The 12,239-nt window shown below is 35.8% G+C and overlaps 1 protein-coding gene across 1 annotated transcript; it reads left to right on the top strand.

The window, feature by feature from the left end:
• Positions 1 to 218: 218 nt before the first annotated feature.
• Positions 219 to 11,676, top strand: LOC308668870 (lysosomal amino acid transporter 1 homolog; the record flags this gene model as incomplete). Its single annotated transcript, XM_081329125.1, has 7 exons — positions 219 to 400; positions 1,649 to 1,778; positions 1,971 to 2,067; positions 4,143 to 4,261; positions 8,249 to 8,344; positions 9,224 to 9,409; positions 11,267 to 11,676. The coding sequence occupies 7 exons, from the start codon at positions 219 to 221 to the stop codon at positions 11,360 to 11,362; spliced, it is 906 nt and encodes a 301-aa protein (XP_081185251.1). The 3' UTR covers positions 11,363 to 11,676.
• Positions 11,677 to 12,239: the final 563 nt, after the last annotated feature.

Raw genomic sequence — 12,239 nt, 5'->3', positions numbered from 1 at the left:
AAATAGAATAATTTGGATCTGTCTTTTTAAATTGATGTATTCATGCTGGGTGTGTTATTTTGTTTGAATTGCAGGCCCATCTGTGAGGTTTGAAGCAAATTATCCCTCTCTGTGTGGGAGCTTGGACAAGGGAAAGAACATATTCAAAATTGATAAAAGGATTTGTATAGGGCTCAGAGCAGAGCCAAATTTGAAGTAATATCCCTGAACCTGAATAGATGGCTCTTGAGCTTCATCCCCCTGCTTTAAATATCTCTCCAGTAGAGGCTAAGAAATTGTGTCTGAATGGAACACCCTGGATTTGGCATCTTCTTGGAGAATGTGTCAGGAATGCATGGGAGTACTGGAGCATTCTGCTGGGACTGATCTCCATTGCCTGTTTTCTGTTTGCTGCACTGCCGTGAGTTTAAATCTTTCAGTATTTTTCAGCTTTATACATGAGCAATCTTGCCTGAGGCTTTACTCAGAAATTGCCACTTTGGTTTATTCTTTGATGGATTTCTGTTTCTTTCTACATATTATAAATAGATTAGCCGGAGCAGCATGTTTCTTCTGTTTAAGTTACTGTGATGGTTGATAAATTATTCTATTGTGGTTGTGTCTTGAAAACACCAATCTATGTTATCTGAAACCTCTTCCTACAAGAGCAGTGGACACAATGTTTCCTCCTCCTTTATCTTGGAGGAAAAATGAATACACAACTATTTTTTGAAAATCAAGAAATAACCATTCTTGGCATATGTGGGATACATTGCTCTGTATTCACTGGGGCTCTTTCTGCACTCAGTTCCACGTTATGATTATGTGTGTTTTGAGGGGAAAACCTCCACAATGGGATGAGCCAGAATAATCAATAGCTCAGTGTTTTCTCAGTCATGAAATCCTAATGAATAATCCCTTAATTTCCATAGTTTGCTCATAGAAAGCCATTATGGTGTAGTAGTTAAGGGGCTGGACTAGAAATGGGGAGAGCCAAGTTCTAGTCCTTCCTTGGACATGGAAGCCAACTTGGAGCAAGTCACTATCTCTCAGACCTAAAGAGAAGAATATATTGATACCTTTGCTGTTTGAAGGAAGTGAGTGCAGTGCAAAGCAAGTGGAGTTTGCCACAAAACAGGACGAGAAGAACAAATTCATTCCTTGTTTGTACACTATGAATACAGGAAGTCCTAGATACTTAACCACAGTTGGAACTGGAACGTCTGTCACTAAGCAATACAGTCATTACAGCATCTGATTCTACAACCTTTTTTGCCACAGTTGTTAAGCAAATCACTGTGGTTGTTAAACCAGCTGTCAAGCACTCAAATTTTGATAATGTTGCAATGGTCAGAAGTGGAAAGAGCAGCCACAAGTCACTTTTTTTTCAACAATGTACATTCAAACAGTTGTTAAATGAATGGTCATAAGGGACTTACCCGTACTATTAATTGTCTTCACAAATTAATTAATAACCTGAAAGAGAAGGTATTTCTTGTACTCTGAAAATAATTACTGTCGATATTATATGGGTCTATTCAGTTCTATTTCAGAGGGCTCTTTACTTCTCTATACTGCCCTTATCTTTGCTTTTATCTGTGTTGACTGACATGCATTTTATGAACTCTGAATTGCTGGACAGTTCTGTTGTTTGTTTTTTTCCCCCCAGTCAACTCTATGTAGCCTACCAGAATGGAAAAGTGGAGCAAGCACTGTCTTTGGGTTTTCTGCTCTGTTGGCTTGCAGGAGACCTCACCAATTTTATTGGGTGCTATTTGACAAATCAACTTCCAATACAGGTAAATTTAGCTGTATTACACTTGACAGTGGCTAATACACATAAATAAGCACTTTTGAATGTTCTTTTTATTGAATCTTCTCTAAAAAGAAAAGAACAAGACTGAGTGAGTAAAACTTTTGATATGTATATTATTATATATTCTATCAATTGATATAAGAAATTATGCTTGATTCTTTTTACTTTTTTCCAGACTGTAACTGCAATTTTTTATATTAACATGGACATAATTGTGATAACTCAGTTTTTCTACTATAAGTTAAAAAATCAGAAGATAACAAAATGTAAGTGTTTTCAATTGAGATTTTTGTAGTAGTGTGTAATTTGTTCAATATTTATGTGTGACATTTCAAACTGCCCAAACTATGCAAATTTAAATGGCATGATGGAGTTATAGGGCAAGATTAAGATTGTTGCATTTATAATTCTGTAATTTTAGAATAGTGTACATGAAACGTCAGCAGAAAAAACATGTTGACAAGATCAAGATAAAGCTAAAAGCCTGAATAACTCATCACTAGCCTGGTTGCTGAAGGATATTTTGTTGACTTGGCAAATTACAGCATGAATTTGTGTACAGTAACAGCTGTATGTATTAGCCAACAAAAAGGAAGTATATATCACATTCCATTAGTGCCATGCATTTAACATCATTTGTGATCTTACTTCATTTCAACAGCATAAGGCAGCATAAGGCAGTTCCTGTCTCCCATAAGGATATAAGAGTGAGGTGTAATCCCCAAAGGTCCCTCTGTGACATATTGATTGTTCTATGTATTAGGGATGTATTTTTATCCCCTCTTTTTTGAACATATATGTCAATTCAGTGATAGACCTTTTTCATAACCCAGACTTCTAAACTATCAAGGTGCAAAATTCCTATACTCCTCCATGCTGAGGAAACTGCCATAATTTCACAAACCTTATATAGGGTTGAAAAGAACAATGGCAGCAATATTATGGTACTGCAGACAAAATCAACTGGTTGTAAATTTTGAGAAATCTAAAAATCTGGTCTTTGCTAGAGACACTCAAGTATGGACATAGTAGAGCATATTCTTTGCAGTGGTTTTCCATTCTAAAGGAACTTGCAATGAGCACCAGAATTAAGTAACGTAGCTAACCGTTAGATCTTCAATTACTATAAAGTGCTTTTTCTAGATAAAGAGAGACCAATTAGTCCTGCAGGTCAGTTCACTGGCCTAAATGTTTTACAATGCACAAGTGGTCATTTATGCAAAGAAGGATGCACTGGAATTGGTGCAAACAAAATTCTTGAACTCAGTCCTTGCTGCTCCCAATGGAACAGCAAACACCCAGTTAAGGCTTAAGATAGGAATGCCATAATCCAGGTTAAGGGATGAAGGAAGTGAATGAATTAATTGCTGAAAATCCAATTCTTTCAAACTGGGCTAACCCCTCTACTTTTAACAAATAATTTTCCTTAATCCTGGAAATAGGCTGCTGAGCAGAAGCTGGCATTGTGCAGGTTTTCCAGAGTATTCCTAATTTCTTTAGGATATGACCAAGTAAAGGATAAAGGGTATGAGGAAGCTAAAATAATAGGTTGCCCCAATATAACAGAAATTGGATACAGTGAAGAAGGAGCAGTAAATACTTACAAAATCTTAACTTTCCCCAGGTTGAGGATAGCATATTTTACCATCTGCATTGGTGTGAGGCAGATACTTCAGAACCCCATTAACCAAGCATGCCTGCCCATTTGATTACAAGGAATTCAAACCTATTTTTCATGTTTTTTTGCACTATAAATTCTATAAGGATTTCAGGTCTACTTATGTTCTTCCCCTAATATTTAAATTCCAAGGAAGGCCAGATTATTTGTATGTGAATCATCTGGAAGATTCAAAATCCGTGATTACTTGGTCAGTAACCAAATGTTGAGTTGCGCAATGAAAATAAGAAAAAACTGGTCCCTGGAATAACCACTTTTATATTATTTATCACTTCAGTTTACTATGTTTTAGGTGACGTGTGTTTTTATTTTATATATTGCAATATTTTAGATTTACATCTGCCCAGTTAATTAACATATAATTATAATAGGTTATCTTACATCTTTTCAACCTCCTTGTTATGCTGGTATTTTATTTCATCCCTTTGATTTTACTTTTGTGTTGTATATTTTAAAATTTTACTAGACATTGAACAAATAAACATTACTGCTGCTACATAGAGTTATTGCAAAATGTCTCCTGTAAGATCAATGATGATAAAACATTTGAGTCAATATAAAAACCCTATGCTGCTCAAGTATATTAGAATATTACCAATTATATTGCAAACAGTTTTTTTTAAAGCAATCAAATACTTTGTTTGCCCTATTTTTCATTTGTCTTTCAAGGCGGAATGAAGTATTCTTGTATAGCCTGGGTCATGATATGCTTACTACTCTGTTTGCTCTTACCTACTCAGCTATTAATGAGAAATAAAGTCCAGAATACTATTTTGGGATCCAATAAGGTAAATCCTTGTTTTAAATTACTGTCAAATTTGTCACATAGATACATTAGGCAAGCTGACGTTGACTGATCTCCCAAAACAAAAACAAAACCCTAGATAGAAATGGAGCTAGTTAGTACTTGGATGGGAAATCCCATGACTGTAGGCCAGGGGTAGGCAACCTTGGTTCTTTTATGACTCCTGGCTGGCTCAGGAATTCTGGGAGTTGAAGTCCACGAGTCATAAAAGAGCCAAGGTTGCCTACCCCTGCTGTAGGCTATAATGGAAGTTGGGAAAAAAACATTCTGGAAGAAGACAGCAGCAAACCCTTTCTATATTTTGCAAAGACAACTCTGTAGACATATCACTATAATCCTCAGAAGGTGAACTGTACCTGAGGGAGTACTTATCTTAATATTTATGAACTATAAAGTATTTTTAATGTATTTTATTAATTTTTTACAGTAACAATCTTTAGTGCTTAGTGAACAATGTGTTGTCTGGGTTCATATATTTAAAACAATAATAATTAATTTTTATAATTGATCAATATGTTGGTAATATATTTCCTTGATCCTCTCTTCTTCCAGCAATATTCTCCTTTTGTCTACATTAAAGAAATATAATTCTTAGTACTTTCAATACATATAGAGTTGGGTATAAACATTTTTCTAATATTTATACATATAACAATAACATCAACATATAACATCTTTTCTAATCAGCTTATGTTTTAATTGTATTTATAGAAGTCATCTTATTAAGTCATTCTATGTCCTGTTTTCAAGATTCTTATTTGTTTAATTTCTCCTCAGTATTGAAACCACTCTTATTAGTCATAGTTTTTTCAAAATTCATTACCTTTGAACATCCAAACTTTTCATTCAAATACACTATCTCAAAATTTTTACATTTCATATATTATAAAAATATTATACTATTTATATATTTTATCCCTCTTACTATAGGGCCCCTTTATGTCCAAGCTTTGTCTATTCTTCTGACCATGCTCAAACAAGTATTTAATCATATAATACGCCATCTAGCAATCTTACTATAGGACCTCTTTATATCCATACTTTATATTTTTAACTGTATTCAAACAGGTGTTTAGTCATATAGTATTCCATCTGGTAAGTTGGATCACATCTCTTAAATCTAGTTCTAATCTTCTTCTTTTGCCAGGTCGCTTTCCAAATCAGTAGGTTTAGCTTGCCAGGTTGTATTTTTGTAGTTATTGTTGGAGATAAAAAAGACAAATCAAGTAGAATATTCGCTTTTTCTCTCCCACATTTTAATGATTCTTCTGACAGCTCTTTAATCCATGTTATTAAATCGTCCTTTTTGTCCTCAGGTTTGTTTTGAAGTCCTGGAAGATAAAGCATCTTTTTTATTTCCTTTGTTATAGCAAAATTTTGCAGATTTTCTTTTGTTTGTATTACGTTGTAGTTGTCTTCATTTGTAGCTCATATTTAAGTTTTTTCCTCTGATTTGTATTCTATTGTCTGATTTATTTGTTCATTCTTTATTGTCATTTTTTGAGTGTTTAATTGTGAGTTTAGGTTAGAAATATGTTCATTTATGTGATCAAAGTTGTTTTTAATCTCAAATTGTCATTTGAATCTATCACAGCATTGCATATATTGCATATATTTTCCCCTGGAATGTATTTGCTTTGTCTTGAGTCATTATTCCTGCAGATCTCTGATGTTCCATGCTGGGGTCTTCAGGAGAAGGTGTTAGGCGTGGTTTTCTGTCACTTTTAGATAAATATACAACTTCCATTTTGTCTCCCTCCTCTAAGTAATCTTTCACCGGTGCCATAGTCTCTTTAATTAGCTTTATTTATTTTTTATTTTAATTCCATTTATATCCCGCCCTTCTCCGAAGACTCAGGGCGGCTTACAAGCTTAGCAGTAGCCTTCATTCTATGTATATGCCTGCTTATTAGGGCTTTCACACACCCCCAAGCGGCATTATTACAAAGTCAGCTTAATTGCCCCCAACAATCTGAGTCCTCATTTTACCTACCTCGGAAGGATGGAAGGCTGAGTCAACCTTGAGCCTGGTGGGATGCGAGCCTGCACTAATTGCAGGCAGCTGGTGTTACTTAAGGAGGCATTAGCCCACTGCTCCACCAAGGCTCATCTTAGAATCCAAACAACCAAATCTTGTGTAGTTCTTATCTGTATATATGGTTTTTTTAATCCAATACATTTTCAATTTATTTATTTATTTACTTTATTAAATTTATATGCCGCCCTTCTCCCTAAGGACTCAGGGTGGTGCACAACAATAAAAATTAAAAACATAAAATAGAAAATTTTAAAAAGAATTAAACAATAAATACAATAATTATATGACAATTTTAAAACCAGTAAAAGCTAATTAAAACCGTAGTCAGTCCAGGCCCGCTTGTTGGAACAACCATGTCTTCAGGTCACGGCGGAAGCACTGAAGGTCAGGGGTCGTCCGCAGCTCCAGGGGCAATTCATTCTAGTGGGTCGGCGCACCCACAGAGAAGGCTCTCCCCCTGGGGGTCGCCAGCCGGCATTGCCTGGCCAACGGCACCCTGAGGAGGCCGACTCTGTGGGAGCGAACCGGGTGATGGGAGGTTGACAATGGCAGCAAGTGGTCTCGCAAGTACCCCGGGCCTAAGCCATGTAGGGCTTTAAACCAGCAACTTGAATCACACCCGGAGGGCAACCAGAAGCCAATGCAGCTCGCGCAGGAGTGGTGTAGCATGGGAGTACCGAGATACCCCCATAAGCACCCGCGCGGCCACATTCTGCACCAGTTGAAGCCTCCGGGTGCTCTTCAGGGGCAGCCCCATGTAAAGAGCATTGCAGTAATCCAAACGAGAAGTGACAAGGGCATGGGTAACCGTGCATAGGGCATCTCGGTCCAAAAAGGGGCACAACTGGCGCACTAGGCAAACCTGTGCGAAGGCCCCCCTGGTCACGGCCGTTAGATGATCAAGTTGAGCCGTGAATCCAGGAGGACACCCAAGTTGCGAGCCCTTTCAAAGCACCACTAAAAACAGCGTTTTGTAACAGTTCTTCTTTTCAGGGGTCTTATGATTATCATCCAGCCAAGATTTCAGTCCGAAGTGTTTAACCACCTGAAAGCTTTCCAGTAACTTCCCCTGTAGAAGATTAGCCAAAGGCCAAAGTTTTTCTTTCTTTGCAAACAGTTCTTAAACTTAAAAATGCAGCTCAGTGTGTTTATAATTCCAGAAGGTCAGCAGTTTCTAAACATATATAGTTTCACTCTGTATTAAATAGCCCAATCCTATGTTCCCAGCTGTTTTTTTTTGCTATTTCTGGGCGTCTTGCCAAATTTTGAATCAGCTATAGTTTTCTCTAATCCTCCTCTAGGTGTCAGTAGCTGTTCATTTTCCAACTTTTGAAGCAAAGAGTTATTTTTTATATATATATAATTTCATCAATACTTTTTCTGGTATGGAGTTTTAACAGTTTAATAGGAGAGAAAAGATCGAATTCCTCACCCACTTTCAAGCACACTGTTCACCGTTGTTCTGGTTGGTGCCTTTGGATTTTGGGTGCAAGTAGCTTGAGCTGATCACCAAGGTGTGGCCAACCTTTCTCCTGTCGGGTTAGAGGGCTTCCCCTGGATCACACAGGATGACCGCCATTGTTCCACGATCATTGGGGCGCCCCTCTTTCTTTGTTGCCTCTCTGGGGCAACTTTAGACCCATTTAGGGTCTCCTGGCAGGGTGAAACTTGCCGTGGGGTGCGGACCTCCGTAGTCCCTCGGCCATGAACTACGGCACAAAACCAGAAGTCTGAACTATAAAGTATTTGTAATGATTGCGTCAAACTCAAATTATATAGAAAATATCTAATAGCCCTAAGGTTTAGAATACTCAGTTTCCAGTTTTGACAAGCATTGCCATATTCACTGTTTTAATATCTAGCATGCTATTCACGTTATTTTAGAATTGCCTCCTGCAAATTTTAATAGTTTTCTATTTGTTAACTCTTCAGAAGTCTCACGGCATTGTTGAAACATCAGGCTTTGTTTGTGGCTATATATCGTGTGTGTTTTACTTGGGATCTAGAATTCCTCAGCTCTATAAAAATGTAAGTTTATTGGTTCTGAAGATAATGTGGCTACCTATAACATTCATAGGTAAAGTGAATGATGAATTACAATCTCACTTCTAAAATCACTGTAGACCATGTCACGCATATTATCACATATTATTTTCATATCCAAAATTACAAATCATCCATTTGCTATTTAAAAATAAAAACCTTAAAAATTATGCAAATGATCAGTAAATAGAGCAATATCGGTTGAGCTATGTTTGAAATAAGCTGAATTTGCTAAGTGCTTACTGGTTTTAACAGGGGACTTCCATTTCATTTCAGTTTATTGAGAGCAATGCTAGATTTCACTGATTAAAAAAAGAAACAGGATTGGAATAATTATAACAATTTCTTCAGTATCCAACAAAAACTGATAGTTTTAATAGAAATTATTTATGCTGAGTCATTAAAAATTTCCTGAGATTAGAGATGACAAGGCTGTAGATCTGCATTTGAGATTAATCTTGAATATTTTTTTTACAAATGGAGCCTTTCAAGGAAAGATTGTAATGTTGAGTGCTTTTATTCAGGATTCAAGTTTCTCAGTCACCTTTTCAATTCTACCCCATTTTTCCATTCTTTTAATGACCACTAATTTATTAATGCTAAATATGGAATAATAAATAAGAATGATTCCAATTGGTGGTTTTTTTTTAATTTTGGAAGATTTAAGGAAGGACATACTAGACTCCAGTTTCATCTATGTCCAATTTCACTATATTTGATTAATGTAGCTTCCTGTGTTCTTATTTTTGTGTTGAATAGGAACTGTGGACAACGTGAATTCAAAAGCTTACAATGGTCATGAAACAGTTATTTCAGATACATGATAAATTACCTTTAACACTGCTTTGCTATATTATCCTTTAGTTCCAAAGAAGATCGACAGATGGGACATCTTATCTTTTGTTTGCATTAGCCATGATAGGAAACGGCACATATGGCCTGAGTCTTGTCTTAAAGGTGCCTGCAACACAATATCTTATAAGGCTTTATTTCTGGCATCATCTCCCTTGGTTTATTGGGAGCTTTGGAGTATTGCTACTAGATATTTTTGTATCCTTTTTCTAATGAAAATTGATAATCTTGTTAATTCTTAATTAAATTAATAGGACTTTGTTGACAAATGATAAAGTAATTTATCTGAAATATTTTCAGGGTTTTACATGTAATAGTAATTGATAAGGAGGACTGCTAGTTTTCGTCATCAGATTTCTGATCAGTTGGTATAAGTTTTATTGTTATTGCAGAACAGAATATATATGTAGACATTTTAGTTAAGATGCGAACTTGTTTTTATATATAGCTTGAATCTGCTAATCTTTGGGTTAAAAAATTGTTTGTATCCTATGCTGTAACTATAAAATCAAAAAGAACATTTCTTGGGAAGTAAACCTAAGTTCTTATTAAATTATAAAAACTGAGTGAACTCATTTCCATGTTTATATATTTTCATTGTTTCTCTAATATAACAAGGACCTAAAGTGAGCTAACAAAGAGCTAACATTGGGGGGGAAAAATCTTAAAGTAAATGTTTATTTGACTTTGGTGATTATTTCCCTGTCTCCTTAAGAACTCTTAATAACATTTCATTATTTAGGACTTATCTACAAATAGTCCTGCATTTACTTGGTAGACCATACGTGAACATTTTCTGAATGAAATTTTAATAATATATTGTGGTTCTGCAAATTGGCTTTATTCTAACATTTGTATCCCCATTTTTAAACTTTCTTATTACATAAATCTAGCATAATATAAAAAACTAATGTCTTCAGTGCTGAATCTCTAGCTTGTAATTGTAAGTAAAATGTTTAAAATATAATTTAATATTCAAACTGTTTTTCCTTTCCCATTGTCTTAATCCTTCATAAAATACCAGTGCTTACTGATAAGCTTTATTTAATGTATAACTCAATACATTTTTCTTATTCTCCACACTGTAATTGTTATATTCTAACAGCTGGTAGCAGGTAATTTTGTTGAGTTCAGTGTTCTTGTTGCAATAGTTTCTTTCTCATAGCAAAGCAATAAAAAGAGTCTGTTCTTTGGTTGATTTTGCAAGCAAGCCCACTTAGCAGAAAGAAGTTTACTGAAGTACTGTATACCTTTCCCTCCTGTAGGCTATTTTGAAAACTGTTAATATAGAAGTTAAGGGGCTTTATGTTTGAGCTAGAAGTATCAAAAAGACAAGAAGCTACACAGGTAGTCCTCGATTTACAACAGTTCATTTAGTGACCTTTCAAAGTTACAACGGCACTGAAAAAAGTGACTTAGGATCATTTTCCACACGACTGTTGCAGCATCCCTGCGGTCACGAGATCATAATTCAGATGCTTGGCAACTAATTCATATTTATGACCGTTGCAGTGTCTCAGGGTCACGTGATCCCCTTTTGCGACCTTCTGCCAAGCAGAGTTAATGGGGAAGCCAGAGTCACTTAACAACTGTGTTACTAACTTAACAACTGCAGCGATTCATTTGACAGCTGCAGCAAGAAAGATTGTAAAATGGAGCAGAACTCACTTAAGAACTGTCTCACTTAGCAACAAAACTTTTGGGCTCAATTGTGGTCATAAGTCAAGGACCTGTATATTTCCCAGTGATGTATATTTCCCAATATTTTTATTTCAAAGCAGAAAATCTCCCTCCCCCTCCCATGTGTGTGTGTTTGCCTTTCTCTCTTATCCTCATGCAGTTACCTATTGCAGCCCTGGAAGCAAGGAACATTTTCTTGTCCAGCTCCAGAGAAGGGATAAGCAGTCTATATATGAATTTGTTTTTGTATATTTCCTTGTTTTTGTATACGAGTGGTAAGAGTAGTTTTTTTTAATTTTTCTTAAATTATGCCATTTTCATTTTCAAATTGCTTTTGTTTGACCTCAATAACATTTCTCTTAACTTTAGATCCAGATAATTGCTCAATTCATTATATACAGACAACAAAACAAGAGACTTGGTTCAGTGGCCTTGGAGGTGGAACCCTTGCTGATAAATGAAGATTCTTAATGTGCACATTTCTTTGGTGTCGCATTCTTTTAGATTAACATGGATCTGTAGCTAAGTAGATTGTTGATCTGCATAGATCAATTCTGGATCCCTGCCAGTATATTCATTCTGAAGTGTTAATAACTTTGTAAGCAGGGAATGGTGCTAATTAGGTTCCTAAGCGATTGCCATATCATTAACATTAGTCTTAAAGCTGATTTATGATTAATCTTAAATTCTTGCAACAAGTAATGAAGCCAAAGCTAAAAGTTTCAGGGTGAATACATTGCTTGGATTTTAAGAATTATAACTCTTAGATATTATCCAGTCTTTGGAACATTGGATACCAGTTATTGTTATTTCCCTTTTTTATTGGTGTTAATTGTTAAATACATTTACAGTTGCATATATAGTTCTTGACAATTTATACAGTGTAATGCATGCTAAGCGTGGCCAATGTAATATCATTTGCTAAAACGCTTCCGGTACTGTATTTTCCCCCCTTGTTTTGTTGAAGAACCAAACATAGGAAGAAGGGAAAGAAACCATCATGATAACTCCTTTGATGTTAGCATTTCATAATGATTTTTAGATGGATAACCACATTTCACAGCAATAGTGCACTGAAAGTCCCAGTCTCACATGAAAGTAAGAACAGTTTACCGCAGGAATAGAATATCTTTCTGTTGAGGCTTACGGCAACATCCATCCATGGAGAATGTTTTGGAAGCAACATGCTGGCAGGCAGCAGGGCTGAAGAACTCCATGTGCTCCATCTCTGTCAGTACTTATTCCTAACATTTGTGGTTCCTCCTGCCAATATCTGAACAATGGGAATAAAGATGCTGTGCTCAGTATTTTAAAATGAGGCAGCTTGAATCCATATTTTTGAGTGCAA

This window comes from Vipera berus, assembly GCF_964194415.1.
Source record: "Vipera berus genome assembly, chromosome: 5".
NCBI classification, from domain to species: Eukaryota; Metazoa; Chordata; class Lepidosauria; order Squamata; family Viperidae; genus Vipera; species Vipera berus.
The sequence above is the reverse complement of the archived record's forward strand: the minus strand, read 5'-3'. Positions and strand labels throughout refer to the sequence as shown.